We start from the raw sequence: 20,262 nt of genomic DNA on the forward strand, positions 1-20,262 counted from the left end.
TACCCATAGCAATGCCGCTGGTTTGAAGGTATACATTGTCCCCAAATGTGAAATAGTTATGGGTGAGGACAAAGTCACAAAGTTCAGCCACCAGGTTTGCCCTGACATTATCGGGGATACTGTTCCTGATGGTTTGTAGTCCATCTTTGTGTGGAATGTTGGTGTAGAGGGCTTCTACATCCATAGTGGTGTTTTCAGGAAGATCACCGATGAATTGTAGTTTCCTCAGGAAGTCAGTGGTGTCTCAAAGATAGCTGGGAGTGCTGGTAGCGTAAGGTCTGAGGAGGGAGTCTACATAGCCAGACAATCCTGCTGGCAGGGTGCCAATGCCTGAGATGATGGGGCGTCCAGGATTTCCAGGTTTATGGATCTTGAGTAGCAGATAGAATACTCCAGGTCGGGGTTTGCAGGGGTGTGTCTGTGTGGATTTGTTCTTGTGCTTTTTCAGGGAGTTTCTTGAGCAAATGCTGTAGTTTCTTTTGGTAACTCTCAGTGGGATCAGAGGGTAATGGCTTGTAGCAAGTGGTGTTGGAGAGCTGCCTAGCAGCCTCTTGTTCGTATTCCGACCTATTCATGATGACGAAGCACCTCCTTTGTCAGCCTTTTTGATTATGATGTCAGAGTTGTTTCTGAGGCTGTGGATGGCATTGTGTTTTGCACGGCTGAGGTTATGGGGCAACTGATGCTGCTTTTCCACAGTTTCAGCCTGTGCACGTCGGCGGCCATCTCCAGTGAGAGGGAGACAAATGGGTCTTTTTTGACAGCCGGAAATAAATCTGATGTAATCTAGCGTGACATGAGCATCACCTAGGAGGAGCTGGTTGGGAGCTTCCCACATCGCACATGTGCTTTCAAGCGAGTTCACTGAGGGAGGGTAGTGGGAACCTAGCAGAGATGACTGGTTGTTTCTGTTTCAGACCAAACGCAAAGCGACGTTACAAGAATCAGAAGTTTGGCTTTGGTGGGAAGAAGAAAGGCTCAAAATGGAACACACGGGAGAGTCACAATGACGTATCCAGCTTCCGGGCTAGCGTGGCCCACAACAAGGGCCCTGGGAAAGCAGGGAAAAAAGGTTCCAATGTGAGTGAGAAGTGTGTCCTACACATTACCAACCCTGTGCATTAGTGGGAGATGGGCCCTGGCCACAGAGGGAAGAGCTATATGTGTGTTAGGAGTGGCACATGACCCCTGTGTATAGGGGGCTATGGGCTTCGTATTTGGAGACCAAGACTAATTAGGTGGTGGGCAAGGCTGAGCAGGTTGGTTTGATATGAATGGGGGAAAACAAGTTCCATGCCAAAAGGAATGCTTTGCAGGTGAGTCAGAAAATACCATGTTTATCTCTACCAGCGTCCTGAACCCCTGCATCAGAAAAACTGGAAGGTGAGCATCATTGCTCTGACAAGGCCACTTCTTTCCCATTGTATAAGGCCAGAAGCAGGGGGTGGGGCTCAAAACCAGAGATCTAAATTTGTCACTCTTTTTACAGAAGAGACCGGGCAAAAAGATGAGGCAGAAAATGAAGAGTCGAACCTGATAAGGATTGAGTGGATGGACCCTGCTCCCCAGTGGTTTTGGTTTAGTTTCTATGTCTGTATGAATTGCAGGTGGTGGTCCTCCTGACACTGGAGTCTTCAGGCAGTTCTAACTCCTGTAGACCAAGCTGGATGGTGCCATTTGATGCAAATGGTTGCAGTGGAAGTGCATATACAGTCACTAATTAATTCCTTTTTACTGTTAATTTTCCTCCAAGATTTTTTTCTGCTTCTCAAGCCTTGGGCCTGGCATATGTGAACTTATTAAATAGTTTGGACAGAGCTCATTTGGTTCTCCTATCTTCAGTGTTGTGTTGAAGGAGGGACCTGAAATCTGTCCCTCATTGTGACTGGGATTGGAGGATCCCCATGGCTCTTTCCACAGCTGCCTTTGGTAAAAGTGGGGAATTTAGCCTCCAGGTCAGACTTGTTAAATACTGGCTTTGCTACAGTCACAAGCCTGGAGCCTGTCAAAAAGGTAAAGCCTTTTGCAGGTTTTTAGTACATCCACTTGGATGAGAACAGTAAGAGACAAAAGCAGAACTTTCACATGGGTTTATTTCTGTAACAGCTGTCAGCTTCCAGGAGGTATGGCCCAGCTAGGGCGTCCTCCTCCCTTGCTTAGAAATCGACAGGGCTACCCATGGCAATGAAGAGATGGCAACATTGTTTAGAAACTCCAAACCACACAACTCTGCCTCGCACAGCAATGTTGCTACTACCACCCTACTACATGTTCTCGCTCTGCTCCTTCAGGCGCCACATGGCAGCCATGTACTTGGTGATCTCACTGTTCCGACATGGGAAGTACAGTCTGCGGTCAGTGCGGTCCACACTAGTCTGTGGAAGAGAAAATGGTCAAAGTGTGAGGAGTGTCTCCAGGAGATGTTCTCTTTGAGATCAAAGATGCAAGGAGTCAGTTGCTGCAATTCACTGCTGCATGACTGGATGACTATATGATTGATAAGGTAACTGAATCTCATATTTCATGTTATTGGCTGATCGCCACTAAGGTAAAAGTAATAGGATTTACCATACTGGCCATTGGTCCATCATATCTTCACTGTTGGATTACTACTGTACCCAGGTGCTCATATAAAGGAACCTTCATTTGTCTTTTGGTAACTGTACTTCTAAAGTAGTTTTGTAAAAATGGTCCTGAGAGTTCCTAGGTTTGTCTCTAACTCCAATTTAGATGTGCTCAATTCTAGATGTAATTTCTTTCCCCTTGCCCATTGCTGCTAGTCCTCCAACCTCAATCAACCACCTGAAAGTCACGCTGAGCTCTTTCTAGCTCAGGCATTGTCACCAGTGACTCTAACTCACCCGAGACACACCATAGCATTAATGTTTCTGGAGCTGGTACTAGTTGACAATTGTTTGATGCAGGAATGAGATCCCTCACCCCTTAGCTGCGTTTGTTGCCGAGCTAATGGTATAAAGGATAAAAACATGTCACTAAAGCCATCAGGAATGTGTGGAGGTCTTTGGAGTAAAGACTAAACTTTTTTTTTTTGTGGCTGGTTGGAAGTACATTACCAATCAAGCCAGGAGTCAGTAGCAAGAAGCGATGAGTTGCACAGGGATGCAAGTTAGAGGTCAGCGTTTCTGTTGGCAGGGAGGCAGTGCAAGTCATGACGTGCTCTATATAAATCTCTGCAGGCAGAAATTGTTTCCCCTTGGTGCACTGTTTAGTGATAGCCTGTTTGCAGGTGTTATCCATCTAGGAACTAGCTAATTTTTGAAAGACTAAAGCACTCTACCCTACCCCATTGACTGCCTATCTGCTCTTTTCCCTTCTGAGTAGAAGGAGCGCTAAGAAATTGACCTATGGCAATCCTGTCTCTATTTTGAAACAAATACAATTATATCAGTTCTATGTTCCCTCAACTAAGTGGTTTCCAAGAAATTTATCAGAATTCTTCAGGCACTCTTGCTTTAGTGGAACCTCAGAAATCTCTGCTGGATCAGTCATGATTACTACTATCATTTGTCAGACGTTTTTAATTAACCCTTGTGTCACAAAATCTACATCTCTTCTCCAAGTATTTCCATGTTGATTCCTTATCATAAATCAGACTATATTTTCTGATTGGGATACACCTCTAATTTATTAGTAGTTTCATGATTCTTTCTTCCCACTTACCTAAAGGATACAGTCATACCACATTTACCTACAAACATTTGTAGCCTTATCTCCCATTAAATGTCACTTCATTAGTTGTTGCTCTTCAGTGAACTCCCGCCAACTTTATTAGCATCTGATACTTACGTTAGCAGAACTGAATGCAAATATTCTGGGTATGATTGCAGCAGATTGAGAGAGGGGGACTATCACTTCACCTCTGTACTCTGCAGTGCCTATGCCAGTTGGACCATACGCGTGGGCTCCGTGTGTGTTTTGGGGTGGAGCACTCACGGGGGGGGAAAATACTGGGTGCTCAGCATCCACCAGAAGCCCTGTGGACCAGCTCCTTCCCTGTCCTCCCAGTGATTCCTGCCCCCATGGCGATCAGCTGTTCAGCAGCATGCAGGAGGTGCTTAGGGGGGTGGGGAGGAAGAGCAAGTGCAGGAAGGGGTGGAGTGGGGGGGCGGAGCCTGAGGTGGAGCAGGGGTTGAGTGCCCCCTGAACTTGGAAAGTTGGCGCCTCTGAGTTGGACTGTATACTCCATCATATTCTACTAAACATTAATGTTCAATTTGCTACCCACTAGCACCTCAGTTCTTTCCCAACCATTCCAGTTTCCCAGGATGTTCTGTTCCATTGGTTATATTTGTTTCAAGTTTGTTCCGGGTTTATTCCTCAACCAGAGAAATGAGTTCAAAGGCTTACATTGAGCTGCTCCTTTTTATACTCTAGATCAGTGGTTCTTAACCTGGGGTGCAAGACATACCAGATTTTTTTAGAGGGTAAATCATCAAAAACACAAATTAAGCACAGGCACATAAGTACAACTATTTTGTTTCATCAAACCTATGTATTTATTAACATACATTTTTTAACAATTACTGTAATATCCAAACAAAAAATATATCTAGGTTTAAAGAACTGACCTACTTCAACGATTTTTTATAAGGGGTGCAAGAACATACGATTTTTGATAATGGGTACAGGCTGCAGTAAAGATTAAGAACCACTGCTCTGGATAAAGCGTTTAGGGATCCTACTCACCAAGGGAGTATTGTTCCAGCCAATTTCCTGGCTCTCTGTCTGTGGCTCTGTATATTTCTTGGTTGGCTCCAGTGCAGCATGGTGAATAAGATTCAGAAACTTGGCTGTTGGATTGTGGGGGGGGGAAACAGGTATGGGGAGAGGGCAGTATTTTAAACCAGAATAAAGGAACTAGATCAAATAATTAAGTGTTATGACACAAGGGAAGATTTGAACCTTATCCTGAGGAACTCATACTCTAAAAGAAATAGATGAGGCCAACAGTGAAGTCAGCTCTCTGTTTCTGCGCTTCTGTGAACGACCCTGTGAGGTGTCATGGTATATCTACTGTTTTTGTCAAACATACCCATACATCTTTCTAATTCTGTCATCCTTGTCTCCTGTACAACAGCCCCCTATCCTCACTCAGTCTGCTGCCAGCTACCACTCCCTATCCTGCCAATTGACATTGCTTAAGTTACTTACTTGTAACCTGGTCCCTTACTATTCCAGTTCTTATTTCCTGATCTGTGACTTCAGGAAACCAGTTCCTACTTCTATTAACTTTTGTCTGTTTGTAAACTTGCCAGTGTCTTTTTTTCCCCCAGGCTGCTCTCACTCTGTGTAAAGGCATGTGCATAGAGAGTTCTAGAATCATAGAAATGTGGGGCTGGAAGGGACCTCAAGAGGTCATCAAGGCTGGCCTCCTGGAGATGGCAATAGTGACTGAAAAGTGCAAAACTCCCCTTTAACTAAAGTGGGGCTTGATTCTTCACTAGTCATCCCGTCATGTTATTTTTTGAGAGAAGTTACCATAGACGACAAAGGAGAAAGGATGCAGATCGGGATAAGTAAAGAACATGTCAGAGATCTTCTGACTAATATGAATGAATTAGTCAGCAAGGCCTGATGCTGTTCACCCCAGGCTGCTGAAGGAATTAGCTGAAGAAATCTCAGAGCTGCTTGCAATAATATTTGCAAACTCATTGATGATAGAAGTCCTGGAAGATTTGAGAAAGGCTAACATAGTTTTAATCTTTAAAAGGGGAAAAAGGAGGATCCAGGGAACTACAGACCAGTCAGCCTGACCTTGATCCCTGGAAACCTACTAGAGCAATGTATAAAACATTCAATTTGTGAATACCTGGAGGATGAAGGGGTAGCATCCAGCATGGATTTACTAAGAACAAATCATGGCAAACCAGCTTGATTTGCTTCTTTGACAGGTTAACTGATTTGGTGGATGGGGGAATGCGGTGGACATAATATACCTAGACTTTAGCAAGGCTTTTAACACAGTCCCACATGACATTCTGATAAGTAAGCTGGAGAAATGGGGGCTTGGCGGAACTACCATAAAGTGGATACATAATTGGCAAAGCAACCACAAACAGAGTATCAATGAAATTTTTAGATTGGAAGGAGGTCACAGGCATCTGTTCTGGGTCCAGTGTTATTTAACATCTTTATTAATGAACTGGAGGTAGGAATAGAGAGCACTACTGAGAGGGATCTGGGAGTTGTGGTGGATCACAGCCTCAACATGAGTTGTCAATGCAATGCTGTTGTAGTTTTAGATTGCATTTGCTTTTTTGCATTAACAGAGGCAAAGCATGCAAGTCACAGGAGGTGGTAGTAATGCTTTACTTGGCACTGGTTTGGCCTCAGCTGGAGTACTATGTCCAATTTTGGTCACCAATGTATAGAAAGAAGGTAGAGAAACTGGAAAGGATTCAGAGGTGATTGACAAAGATGATTAAAAGGATGGAATGCAAACCATATGAGCAAAGGCTGAAGGACCTGGGAGTGTTTAGTTTGGAAAAGAGGAGATTAAGGGGCAACATGTTAGGGTTCCCTCCCCACTCTGAATTCTAGGGTACAGATGAGGGGACCTGCATGAAAGACCCCCTAAGCTTATTTCTACCAGCTTAGGTTAAAAACTTCTCCAAGGTACAAATCCTTCCTTGTCTTTGGATGTGTACTGCTACCACCACCAAGTGAGTTAGACAAAGATTCAAGAAAAGGACCACTTGGAGTTTCTGTTTCCCCAAAATATTCCCCCCAAACTCCTTCACCCCCTTTCCTGGGGAGGCTTGAGAATAATCTACCAACCAGATAGGTAAACAAGGTGAGCGCAGACCAGACCCTTGCATTTTTAGGACACTAAAAACCAATCAGATTCTTAAAAAACAGAACTTTATTATAAAGGAAAAAAAAGTAAAAGAAGCACCTCTGTAAATCAAGATGGAAGGTAATAAGACTTAACACAGAGGATTCCTCCCTAGGCAAAACTTCAAAGTTACAAAAAACAGGGATAAACCTCCCTCTTAGAGCAGGGAAAATTCACAAGCTAAAACAAAAGATAATCTAATGCATTCCTTGCTATTACAACTAATATTACAGCAATAGTAAGTATCAGTTCAGTAGGAGCTACATTACTTGCTTGAAGAAAGAAAAGGAGGACTTGTGGCACCTTAGAGACTAACCAATTTATTAGAGCATAAGCTTTCGTGAGCTACAGCTCACTTCTTCAGATGCATATCGTGGAGGCTGCAGTTTCCACGATATGCATCTGAAGAAGTGAGCTGTAGCTCACGAAAGCTTATGCTCTAATAAATTGGTTAGTCTCTAAGGTGCCACAAGTCCTCCTTTTCTTTTTGCGAATACAGACTAACACGGCTGTTACTCTGAAACCTGTCATTACTTGCTTGGTCTGTCTCAGAGAGAACACACACAGAGCACAAAAACAAAGCCTCCCCCCCAGCTTTGAAAGTATCTTCTTTCCCCATTGATCTTTCTGGTCAGGTGCCAACTAAGTTAATTGAAGGGCTTTTGTATTACTGCATACATAAAGGTTGTTACCCTTCCCTTTATATTTATGACACAACATGATAGCAGTCTTCAAATACTTGAAACAGTGCCATAAAAGAGAGAGAAAAGTTATTCTGTTTTGCCACAGAGGGTAGGACAAGAAGCAATGGACTCAAATTAGGGCTGTCAAACAATTAAAAAATCATGATTGATCAGTTTTTATGGCATTGTTTAAATAAATGATATTCTATTAATACTTTGGATATTTTCTACATTTTCAAATATATTGATTTCAATTACAACATAGAATAAAGTATACATGGCTCACTACATTTTATTACAAATAGTTGTACTGCAAAGATAAAATCGTATTTTTCAATTCACCTCCTGCAAGTACTGTAGTGCAATCTCTTTATCGTGATGGTGAAACTTACAAATGTTTAAAAAAAAAAAATCTACAAAACTGCACTAAAAAATAAAGCAATGTAAAACTTTAGCGCCTACAAGTCCATTCAGTCCTAAGTCCTGTTCACTCCCTAAGACCAATAAGTTTGTTCACATTTACAGGGAATAATGCTGCCCACCTCTTATTTACAATGTCATCTGAAAGTGTGAACAAGCGTTTGCATAGCTTTGTTGTAGCTGGCGGTGCAAGGTATTTACATGCCAGATATGCTAAACATTTGTATGCCCTTTCATGCTTTAACCACCCTTCCAGAGAACATGCTTCCATGCATGACTGTCATTAAAAAAAGTGTGTTTTTAATTAAATTTGTGACTGAACTCCTTGAGGGAGAATTAGGTCTCCTGCTCCATTGTTTTACCTGCATTCTGCCATATGGTCTCAGATGACAACCAAGCATATGTTGTTCAATTTAAGAACAATCACTGCAGATCTGACAAAATGCAAAGAAGGTACCAATATGAGATTTCTAAAGATAGCTACAGCACTCGACCCAAGGTTTAAGAATCTGAAGTGCCTTCCAAAATCTGAGAGGGATGAGGTGTGGAACATGCTGTCAGAAGACGTAAAAAAGCAACACTCTGATGCAGAAACTACAGAACCACCAAAAAAAGAAAATCAGCCTTCTGCTTGGTGGCATCTGACTCAGATGATGAAAATGAATATGAGTCAGTCTGGACTGCTTTGGACTGTTATTGACCAGAATCTGTCATCAGCGTGAAAGCATGTCCCCTGAAATGGAGGTTGAAGCATGAATGTTTAGCATATCTGGCATGTAAATACCTCGCAACCCTGATGGAATTGGCATCGTTAGCACTACAAAAAGTAATTTTTATTCTGACATTCACACCTTCTTGTCAACTGTTGGGAATGGGGCACATCCACCCTGACTGAATCATTGACCCCCCACTTGGTAAGGGCAAGTCCCATCTTTTCTTGTGCTGTATATTTATGCCTGCCTACTGTAATTTTCACTCCATATATCTGAAGAAGTGGGTCATAGCCCATGAAAGTTATGCTCTAATAAATTTGTTAGTCTTTAAGGTGCCACAAGACTCCTCATTGTTTTTACTAAGAAAAGTGTGTTAGTGCTTAACGGCCAAAGTCTTTCAAATGAAAATGAATCTACTGAATTTGCTTTGGAAAAATCCAGTGTGGATAGCTTAAAGGAGGCTTCTTTGTTAACTGATATTGGAAGTGAACAGTTTGTGTCTCAAGTTCAAGAGAGAGGCTGGAATCCTGGCTTTACACAGCAGAGCAACCTTGTAAATAAACCCATAGACACTTTGGATATATCTTATCTCTTAGAGCAGGTCTACACTACAGCGGGGATCGACACTCTAAGACAGATCCACCAGCACTAGATTTAGCACAGAGGTGGGCAAACTATGGCCTGTGGGACACATCCAGCCCACAGGACCCTCCTGCCCGGCCCCTGAGCTCCTGGCCTGCTGCCCGGCCCCTGAGCTCCTGGCCTGGAAGGCTAGCCCCTCCCCTGCTGTTCCACTCCCCCACAGCCTCAGCTCTCTGTGCCACAAGCACAATGCACTGGGCGACAGGGATGCAAGCTCTTGCTGGGCAATGCAGCTGAAGAGCTGCAGCCCAACCCAGCGCTCTGGGCTGCACGGTGGTGTGGCTGGCTCCAGCCAGGCAGCACAGCCGCCTGTCCTGGTGCTCTGTAGCGCCACCAGCCACCGGTGCTCCAGGCAGCACAGTAAGGAGGCAGGGAGCAGGGGGGGTTGGATAGAGGGCAGGGGAGTTTGGAATGGTGGTCAGGGGGCAGGGGTGTGGATAGGGGGCGGGGCGGTCAGAGGCCAAGGAACAGGGGGGTTGAATGGGGGTAGGGCCCCAGGGGGGCAGTCAGGAAAGAGATGGGGGGTTGGATGGGGCAGTCAGGGGCAGGGGTTCAGCCTCCCCTAACCAGCTCCATACAATTTCGGAAACTCGATATGGCCCTCAGGCCAAAAAGTTTGCCTGCCCCTGATTTAGTGGGTCTAGTAAAGACCTGCCAAATTGACAGCAGATCACTCTCCAGTCGACCTCTGTACTTCACCCTTGACGAGAAGAGTAAGAATCATAGAATATTAAGGTTGGAAGGGACCTCAGGAGGTCATCTGGTCCAACCCCCTGTTCAAAGCAGGACCAATCCCCAACTAAATCTTCCCAGATTTAAAAAAGCAAAACTGCAATGATGATAGAAAACAATTATGTTTCTTTAAGGTGTGGTGTTCATGCAAACTACCTAGCTGACAAGGGAGGAAGAAAGTTGCCCATAGCTGCTGCCAGTAAGAACATAGCCAGCCAGACCATAGATTTTGGTATAACAGAAATTTCAAATTTCAACCCTCTAAATAGAGGAAAGGAGGAAAGCAAGTTAACCCTTGAAAAGTAAAATGCCCTTACAGACTTGCCTAACTCATCTCTAAAATACTAAAGTCCTGAGGATGTGGTTAAACTACAAGTCTACGTTAAGAAAAACCCTGAGGTAAAGAAAGAGCTAAAGGTTCAAAAGGGGTATTGAACAAACTGTCCTAAGAAACGATCAATCTAAACAAAAGGCTCGGCATGACAAAAATAATTGTGATTGTACAATTTGAGATAGATTATTTGTTAATATTAATGCTAATGTTAACTCTTGTAACTAGTTCATGGCTGATGCCAAAAACTGTAAAAATGTCTGTGTATGACTGATGGGAAAAATCCTCAAAACATACTGGAAATGTACATTATGATTATAATGTTTTGGTCAATAAGAACACACTTTGTATTAGCCTACTACTGTTGAGGTTTCACAGGTAATGCCTATACACAATCCTAAAACATTCCACAGCAGAAAAACTATTACAAGTTTGCAAAAAGAAAAGGAGTACTTGTGGCACCTTAGAGACTAACCAATTTATTTGAGCATGAGCTTTCGTGAGCTAGAGCTTTCGTGAGCTCATCGAAGTGAGCTGTAGCTCACGAAAGCTCATGCTCAAATAAATTGGTTAGTCTCTAAGGTGCCACAAGTACTCCTTTTCTTTTTGCGAATACAGACTAACACGGCTGTTACTCTGAAACCTATTACAAGTTTGGACTGCTGTGCAAGAAAGGAACTGCGGTACAACGCCTCACAGCCTTCATGGCTAAATAAAGTAAGTGCTCTCTGAAAAACATTGAGGTCTTTGTTAAGTTAACAGATAGGCTCAACCCTGAAATCACTAAAGTGTTTCACAAAGTATGGACTAAGTTGTCAGCTTGGGCCAAGGCATGTATCAATAATAATGGGGGAGGTTTAGATTGGATATTAGGAAAAACTTTTTCACTAAGAGGGTGGTGAAACACTGGAATGAGTTACCTAGGGAGGTGGTAGAATCTCCTTCCTTAGAGGTTTTTAAGGTCAGGCTTGACAAAGCCCTGGCTGGGATGATTTAACTGGGAATTGGTCCTGCTTTGAGCAGGGGGTTGGACTAGATGACCTTCTGGGGTCCCTTCCAACCCTGATATTCTATGATTCTATGAATTTGGCCTTTCAAAGAACTCAATATAAACACAGCTCATATCAATATGGGACTCCCATGCACAGCATGGTGAGTTGGCACTCAGGGTTCCAGCCCTACTGGGGGGAAACGAAGCTCAGGGCTTCTGACCTGCAGCGCCGAGATTTGCCGCAGGACGGATGAAATTAAGCAACGGGCTAGATCTGGCCCATATGTTCTCCACCCCTGCCATAACCCATCCACCCACACCTGAACCTCCTGCCCCTGCATCAGTCCAGCTTCCCCAACCATGCCCTAGGCCCACCCAGGTTGCCCTCCTCCATACAAGGGACTCTTCCCCCCCACCATATGCACGATGGCCAACCCCATACAGGGGTGATGTGTACCTTAACTATTCACTTCCTGCATTTCTGATGTTTAAATCTGCATTACCTTCAGGCTCTGTCCCCAGATCCCAGCTCACACGTTAAGTAAGATGGGGCTCGGACACCTGCTGAGGGAAGGGCCCCTCATATTCCAGCTCCCGTGGAGGGGCAGGGTGGGGAACTTGGACAAAGCAAGAGGGACAGGGCTCCCCAGATCCCAGAGGCCAGGGAGAGGAGCTCAGATCTTTGCAGAGGGATAAGGCTCCCCTAGATCTCAGCACCCGTGGAAGGGGAGAATTCAGAGCTAACAAGCCACTCCCTAACCCCCGCCCCAACTTCCTCTGCTACTCCTCACGTTGCCCAATCCTTTCTATCCTCTCCTTTTTCCCACTCCTTCTTCCCCGAGTTCCCCAACCTCTTTTCTCTCCCCTATCACCTATCTCCATAATATCCCTGTCAAGGTTCCTCCCCCACTCTGAACTCTAGGGTACAGATGTGGGGACCTGCATGAAAAACCTCCTAAGCTTATCTTTACCAGCTTAGGTCAAAACTTCCCCAAGGTACAAAATATTCCACCCGTTGTCCTTGGACTGGCCGCTACCACCACCAAACTAATACTGGTTACTGGGGAAGAGCTGTTTGGACACGTCTTTCCCCCCAAAATACTTCCCAAAACCTTGCACCCCACTTCCTGGACAAGGTTTGGTAAAAAGCCTCACCTATTTGCCTAGGTGACTACAGACCCAGACCCTTGGATCTTAAGAACAATGAACAATCCTCCCAACACTTGCACCCCCCTCTTTCCTGGGAAATGTTGGATAAAAAGCCTCACCAATTTGCATAGGTGACCACAGACCCAAACCCTTGGATCTGAGAACAATGAAAAAGCATTCAGTTTCTTACAAGAAGACTTTTAATAAAAATAGAAGTAAATAGAAATGAAGAAATCCCCCCTGCAAAATCAGGATGGTAGATATCTTACAGGGTAATTAGATTCAAAAACATAGAGAACCCCTCTAGGCAAAACCTTAAGTTACAAAAAAGATATACAGACAGAAATAGTTATTCTATTCAGCACAATTCTTTCTCAGCCATTTAAAGAAATCATAATCTAACACATACCTAGCTAGATTACTTACTAAAAGTTCTAAGACTCCATTCCTGGTCTATCCCCGGCAGAAAACCAGCATATAGACAGACACGCAGACCCTTTGTTTCTCTCCCTCCTCCCAGCTTTTGAAAGTATCTTGTCTCCTCATTGGTCATTTTGGTCAGGTGCCAGCGAGGTTACCTTTAGCTTCTTAACCCTTTACAGGTGAGAGGAGCTTTCCCCTGGCCAGGAGGGATTTCAAGGGGGTTTACCCTTCCCTTTATATTTATGACAATCCCCATCCCTCAACACAGACCCAAAGTCCTCTCCCCCTATTCCAGACTACTCTTCCCACACCTAATCACCTTCCCTTCCCAGCAAGCATTCACATGTGTAATTTATTTTCTTTTCAGGAATAGTTAAAGCACATTCTGAATTATATGCTATACTAAGATTACATGTCTCCAACATTCAAACAAACAAACAAAAAAACCACTTGACAGAGAGGACTTTACCAGAATGTTTACAGTTCATTCTCAGATTTCTGTCCAGAGTAGGTTTCAAACTTCAAAGTTGCAAGAATCTGTGCACTATGAAATGCTTTTTTTCAGGGGGCTTTATCTTGGGAATACCTTGCTCAATCCCCAGTTTGGACCACTAACCCTACATTATACTCCTATGCGGCATAGCAAATTTCAAGACAGTCCATTTAAAGGTGGATTTTAGAGCACTTGGAAAAGTCATCCTTTAAAAACAAAGCATTCTCTAACCTTAATTATAGAAGAGGTGGTGCACTGCTATAGTATTGTATAAAATTAATCATCAGCAACTACTGCTGTATCCAGATCCCTAGCACAGGATAATGCTGATGTGGGGCACTTTTTCTTTTGTTTTTTTTAAAAAGGAAAGACAGATGGAAGGGGCTCTACACATCCATCTGCAGCATGAGAGGTTTGGAGAGGTGTGAAGTTGCCCATCATCTTGGAGCTTGTCTATTGTGCGCGTTTTCATGCCATAGAGGGTGTAATTTCTAAAGTACACCATGGAAATGAATGCAGCCTGAAACAAATAGCTCTAAGATATGTGAACTGCCCCTCCAGCCCCCAGCACACACCCAGGAGGGGAGAATGTAGGGCTGACAGGTGCTCCGTGCTTCAATCTCTCTCACATGCCCTACCACCATGTCATCCTTCATCGCTGCCTTACACACACACCTTACCTGAGCCTTCAACTCCTTCCCCTCCTGCCCTTTATTCCCCTCCCTTTAATCCACATTTTCCTCAGTTGGGCTCCAAGCTCCTGTTCTTTCCCACCCCTCTGCTCTAAGCATATGCATGTGTAATTTGTTGTCTTTTCAAAAATAGTTTGATCACCTTCTGAATTTCATTACATTCTTTCCCACACAGCTCCCCTCCCTCCCACCCCTCCCCAAAAGCATGTTTTTATTTCTGATGTCTGCCCAAGGGTGGATTTGGATTTACAGTGGCTGTGTGTTGCTCAAGTTCAATGGCCACAACATTTGCCCTTAAGTCACATGGGTCCTGTGAGTTGTGGCTGGCTGTGAAGCCTCTTGTGCTCTCTGCCCATATGCAGTGTAATCAATTCAGTGTATTAGCTTTAGGAATGTTAAGCCTGAACTTAAATTGAGAGCCTTACTCTGTCTGATTTTCTGAATTTTGCTCCCCCAAAGGCTTAGGGGAGGAATGCATTCTCTACAGGGTAACTCACAAGCAAGTGAGACCATTCTGCCAGGCTTCCAGTTGAAACTAGACAAATTCAGATGGAAAGAATGATTTTTGACAGAGAGAGAAATTAACCGTTGGAACAATTTACCAAGGGTCGAAGGATTTTCCATCACTGACAATTTTCAAATCAAGATTGGCTGAAAAGACCTGCTCTAGAAATTATTCCTGCCTTATACAGGAGTTCAGAATAAATTATCACATGGTCCCTTCTGGCCTTAGAATCTATGAATAATAATTAGTCCATAAAAATGTTAAACATTACCACATACATAGTTAAGCAATCAAGTCAGGATATAGCAGTTAGTTGCATATAAACATCTTAATTCTGTACCCTTGTGCATAGGCTTTGACAAACTAATCACATGCTATTTATGTGTATATAAATCTCCCCATTGTGTTTTCCACTGAATGCATCCGATGAAGTGAGCTGTAGCTCACGAAAGCTTATGCTCAAATAAATTTGTTAGTCTCTAAGGTGCCACGAGTACTCCTTTTCTTTTTGTCAATCTAGTTCACCCAAATAAGAATTTTGACTATCAGCATTGATTAAGTTATACAGTAACAACATACCCACCAAATTTCTCTGACTGGCATTTTAAAGCTATACCTTGATACTGACCTTAGCAACATTCCCATCTATGTGCAATCGTTAGCGGTGTTATATGTACATGTGGAAAGTCTGAGGTTAGCAAGTCTGCCAAAAGATACACCTTTCCTGGCCAAATGTGGCTCTGCTGAGGCCTGCCTCAGTTTCACCTTAATTTGGTCTCCCTTTAAAAATGTCAACACAGGCCAGCTATTCAAAACATTTCCGCTTCTTAGGTACAATTTATTATATCTTTCAAAAGAAAAAAGATGATGATGTTGTGAGCTGTAGCTCACGAAAGCTCATGCTCAAATAAATTGGTTAGTCTCTAAGGTGCCACAAGTACTCCTTTTCTTTTTGCGAATACAGACTAACACGGCTGTTACTCTGAAACCTTTCAAAAGAAAGTCTTTCCAAAGAAAACTCAAACCTTCAAAGTCATCATCCCTGTTTCAACTGGGCCCAGTTCCTCTTCCTCTCTTTAATAATTAATTTCTTTCACCCCAGTCCCAACCTAGGCACAGCCTCTCCTCTCTGAGGGTCTGTCTTCCTGCTTTCCCAGCACCGCTTGCCTAAAGACTGGACTTCTCCACAGGCCTTCCCAGCTGGTGCTTTCCCTCTGCTGACTCAAGGCCCTGTGGTGCCCTCCTTAGTCTCTGAAGTTCAAACTTCTCAAAGGCAGCACTATATGGAAAAAAAATAAAGGGAGTTGTGACACTTGTCTCATGTCTGCTGGGCTCTTAAAGACAGAGAGGTGCATCAGAAAGTTCACCAAGACATCATGAATGCCTGGTAGGGGAGGAGGACTGTATGGGGTGTAGCATGGGAGGGCTCTATAAGGGATGTTACCGAGGTGGGGAGAGGGGGCTCTAAGGGGTGGTACTGGGGACTCCTAGGGGCCCTGCTGGCAGTGACACCAAGGCAGGAGTACCAGATACCGCCACGGGTGGAGGCATTCTAGCTGGGATGGGTGTAGCCCCTGGGTGGTTTCGAGGCTCGGTGGGGCCGTAGGAGACCAGGAGGGGACTGGGTGCGCTGCCGTGTGTGTGTGGGGGGGTGTTCTGATCCCAGAAACAGCACAGCGAAGTCGCACAGTCGCAGTGTGGCTCTGCGTGCCAGAAGATGATGCTCATCAAGGGAACTGTGAGTCAGGGGCTGGGGAGTGCCGTGCAAGTGAAGAGGGGCAAGCCTCCAACCCTGCTCCCCAGTGGGTGGAACAAGCCCCTGACCCCGCTCCCCAGTGGGAGCTTAAGGGCCGGATAAAAGTGGCTCACGGGCCAGAAGCAGCCCGCGGGCCATAGTTTTCCCACTCCTGTGCTAAACTATTTGGGGGTAAAATATCCAAAGGCGCACACATTAGCCGCTATTATACTGCTTGGATAATTCCTTTGTCCTGGGCCCAGGGTCATACAATCTTCTCCTCCGCACCACTTCAAGGCACTAAAATGTTATGCAACATTATCCTTTCCAGTTAATCCAACTGGAAAATAAGAACTGTTACAGGTACACTGTCTTGTTCATAGGTTTCAGAGTAGCAACCATGTTAGTCTGTAGCTGCAAAAAGAAAAGGAGGACTTGTGGCACCTTAGAGACTAACCAATTTATTTGAGCATAAGCTTTTGTGAGCTACAGCTCACTTCATCGGATACGTGTAGCTTTTGACACGGTCTCCCACAATATTCTTGCGAGCAGGTTAAAGAAGCATGGGCTGGATGAATGGACTATAAGGTGGATAGAAAGTTGGCTAGATTGTCGGGCTCAACAGGTAGTGATCAATGGCTCCATGTCTAGTTGGCAGCTGGTATCAAGTGGAGTGCCCCAAGGGTCGGTCCTCGGGCTGGTTTTGTTCAATGTCTTCATAAATGACCTGGAGGATGGTGTGGATTGTACCCTCAGCAAGTTTGCAGATGACACTAAACTGAAAGGAGAGGTAGATGTGCTGGAGGGTAGGGATCGGATACAGAGGGCCCTAGACAAATTGGAGGATTGGGCCAAAAGAAATCTGATGAGGTTCAACAAGCACAAGTGCAGAGTCCTGCAATTAGGACGGAAGAATCCCATGCACCGCTATAGACTAGGGACCGAATGGCTCAGCAGCAGTTCTGCAGAAAAGGACCTAGGGGTTACAGTGGAGGAGAAGCTGGATATGAGTCAACAGTGTGCCCTTGTTGCCAAGAAGGCCAATGCATTTTGGGATGTATAGGTAGGGGCATTGCCAGCAGATCGAGGGATGTGATCATTCCCCTCTATTCGACATTGGTGAGGCCTCATCTGGAGTACTGTGTCCAGTTTTGGGCCCCACACTACAAGAAGGATGTGAAAAAATTGGAAAGAGTCCAGCGGAGGGCAACAAAAATGATTAGGGGACTGGAACACATGACTTATGAGGAGAGGCTGAGGGAGCTGGGATTGTTTAGCCTGCAGAAGAGAAGAATGAGGGGGGATTTGATAGCTGCTTTCAACTACCTGAAAGGGGGTTCCAAAGAGGATGGCTCTAGACTGTTCTTAGTGGTAGCTGATGACAGAACAAGGAGTAATGGTCTCAAGTTGCAGTGGGGGAGATTTAGGTTGGATATTAGGAAAAACTTTTTCACTAGGAGGGTGGTGAAACACTGGAATGCGTTACCTAGGGAGGTGGTGGAATCTCCATCCTTAGATATTTTTAAGGTCAGGCTTGACAAAGCCCTGGCTGGGATGATTTAGTTGTGGATTGGTCCTGCTTTGAGCAGGGGGTTGGACTAGATGACCTCCTGAGATCCCTTCTACCCCTGATATTCTATGATTCTCTGAAATAAATTGGTTAGTCTCTAAGGTGCCACAAGAATCCTTTTCTGTCTTGTTCATAGTTGCTGTGCAGCTACCACCTTGCATTTCCAGTGTTTCTAATCTTTTTCAGGAGTCTTTTTTAACTGCCCAATAAAGTTCAATTTTTTTCACATACATGCTTTATTTTATTTTACAAAATGGAAATGATTTCTAATCGGTCTCATTTATCTGATAATTACTTCCTTATCTAATTATCTCAACAGCTGTTCAGAAGCTACTTACCATCCGCAGGCTCTTCTATGTTATCATGCCAAGACATTGGCTTCCTGGTGATAGTGTGAACTGGGGAGAAATGTGATGATGCAGGTGAGTTGGTATTATGGAATCAATATTACAGGCAGTTTCAGGTAAAGCACTAGCTCCCGCTATCCTGTCTTCTGCCAGCTCACTTAGGCTGTTAAGGAGAAGAGAGACTACAGATTGGAAAAGGAGCACTGGTTAATGTCGTCACAATTCCTGGGAACTGAAGGGAATCAGCTTTGGCACCATGGGACCCTGGCACTAGGTGTTTGTGAGCAGAGAGCAGAGTTCATCCACCGATTTGTCAGGTTCCTAAACTGTGACCTGCAGGCCGCTTGCTGGAAGAGCACAGAGTTCTGGCTGACTACATGGGGCTAGTTCCTCCTTGTTTCTAGCTGCTAAATAGCATTTAAACCCCAACACATATACAAATCCAAACATTACTTTCCCATGTCAGTATGGGCAGTGGGTATAAGAGGCTTGGGGAGACTAAGCCTCTCCAAACGGGGCAAGAAATGCCAGACACAGTGCACCTCCCCTTGGAGGAGCAGTGACCCACTGCCTTTGGAGCACTGCCTCTGGAAGCTCCAGAGAAGTGGGGGAGCCATTGGTGCTCTGACTATGACCCCACCCACATGCTGCCCCGAAGCCCCACTCCCATGGGGCCTCTTTGCCCTGAGGCCCTGCGCTCGCCCCCCTCTGCCCCCCCCCGCACCTGCTGCTTGCACCTCTCCATGGGAGGAGGTGGAGACGTGCGGGCGGGGCAGGAGGCAGGGCCACAGTCCAGGCACCCTCACACTTCTAGGGAGCTTCTGGCACTTGCACCCAGCCTCCCCAAACACAAGAGTCACGCACTACTTATGCATGTCAACAATTGCTGTAGTTGCCACAAGGATATTACATGACTGTGAATAGGAGGAAACTGGAGCCTGGCTAGCTGATAGGGAGGACCTTCTGTCTAGGGCCTCCATCCCATCTTGCCCCAGTTTTGTGACCCCAGGCCACCACTGCCAGTTCCAGACCTGCTCCCATATACCCCAATCTTAAACTGGCCACGTGGGCTGCCTCACAACTTCAAGTTATCCATACCCTGGGCCCTGTCTCTCGTGTCTGAGTGAGTCGGCCATGTTCACCAAGCACTGTCTACCCCAAGAGAGCAGACTGGCCCCCCCGACCCCCCGATCCACTTGGTGGAGTCAATCCCTTACTCTGTCATGGCCCTCCTACATGTTGCCCCGTTGCCTCCCCCCTCCCGTCTCGCCTCGTTTGAGGGGGTGGCCCCCTTGCCTCCCCCCTCCCGTCTCGCCTCGTTTGAGGGGGTGGCCCCCTTGCCTCCCCCCTCCCGTCTCGCCTCGTTTGAGGGGGTGGCCCCCTTGCCTCCCCCCTCCCGTCTCGCCTCGTTTGAGGGGGTGGCCCCCTTGCCTCCCCCCTCCCGTCTCGCCTCGTTTGAGGGGGTGGCCCCCTTGCCTCCCCCCTCCCGTCTCGCCTCGTTTGAGGGGGTGGCCCCCTTGCCTCCCCCCGTTCTCAAAGGGGATTTGTACTCCCCCATCCGGTCTCACTCTGTTTCAGCGGGTAGGCCGCTTTCTCCCGCCTCACCCCGTTTGAGGGGGTTGACCCCGTACTCCGTGTGCAGTTTCTGGCACCGTAGCTCCTTCCGGACGGTCTCGCAGAAAATCTGGTTTTGATGCACCAGGTCGGGCGGCTCCTTCTCGCGGCCCCGCGCCGCCATGGCCGGCCCCGCTCCCGGGAAGCTGGGAACGCGGCGCGGCGAATTCTCAGCGACTACGTTTGTTTCATTCTTGTTTCCTAGCAACGGCGCTTCGCCCCGATCCTTGGTCGGACGCAGAGGACTCGCTGATTAGTACGGTTCAGACCACGCCCCTGGATCAGCAAAGCCCCGCCCCCAGTCCCAATTGGCTCTCGAGTTAAAAGTCCCGTTGCTGATTGGCTATGTTCCCCGCCGGCATTTTT

General features: G+C 45.7%; 2 protein-coding genes across 3 annotated transcripts in view; one reads left to right on the forward strand and one right to left on the reverse strand.

Moving 5' to 3' along the window:
• The window catches only part of EBNA1BP2 (EBNA1 binding protein 2), a 19,332-nt gene extending 13,602 nt beyond the window's left edge, over positions 1-5,730 (forward strand). For both annotated transcript variants that reach the window (XM_073358055.1, XM_073358056.1), the window contains 2 exons: positions 918-1,080; positions 1,490-5,730. In XM_073358055.1, the coding sequence (XP_073214156.1) occupies positions 918-1,080; positions 1,490-1,537 (211 nt within the window). In that variant the 3' untranslated portion in view covers positions 1,538-5,730. The remainder of the gene's footprint in view (positions 1-917; positions 1,081-1,489) is intronic.
• CFAP144 (cilia and flagella associated protein 144) lies at positions 981-20,247 on the reverse strand. The gene is made up of 4 exons (XM_073358057.2): positions 19,888-20,247; positions 18,274-18,333; positions 4,708-4,811; positions 981-2,375 (listed from the first exon to the last, which is right to left on the reverse strand). Exons 1-4 carry the CDS (start codon positions 20,018-20,020, stop codon positions 2,265-2,267), a joined length of 408 nt encoding a protein of 135 aa, XP_073214158.1. The 5' UTR covers positions 20,021-20,247; the 3' UTR covers positions 981-2,264.
• Positions 20,248-20,262: the final 15 nt, after the last annotated feature.

Source organism: Lepidochelys kempii, chromosome 8 (genome assembly GCF_965140285.1).
Source record: "Lepidochelys kempii isolate rLepKem1 chromosome 8, rLepKem1.hap1, whole genome shotgun sequence".
In the NCBI taxonomy this organism is placed as follows: Eukaryota; Metazoa; Chordata; order Testudines; family Cheloniidae; genus Lepidochelys; species Lepidochelys kempii.

Coding starts and splice junctions, on each gene's coding strand:
- CFAP144 (XM_073358057.2), bottom strand. CDS start 20,020: ATGGCGGCGCGGGGCCGCGAGAAGGAGCCGCCCGACCTGGTGCATCAA. Junction 4,812..18,273: donor CATAGAAGAGCCTGCGGATG/GTAAGTAGCTTC, acceptor ACAATCCAACAG/CCAAGTTTCTGAATCTTATT. Junction 2,376..4,707: donor GCTGGAACAATACTCCCTTG/GTGAGTAGGATC, acceptor TCTCTTCCACAG/ACTAGTGTGGACCGCACTGA.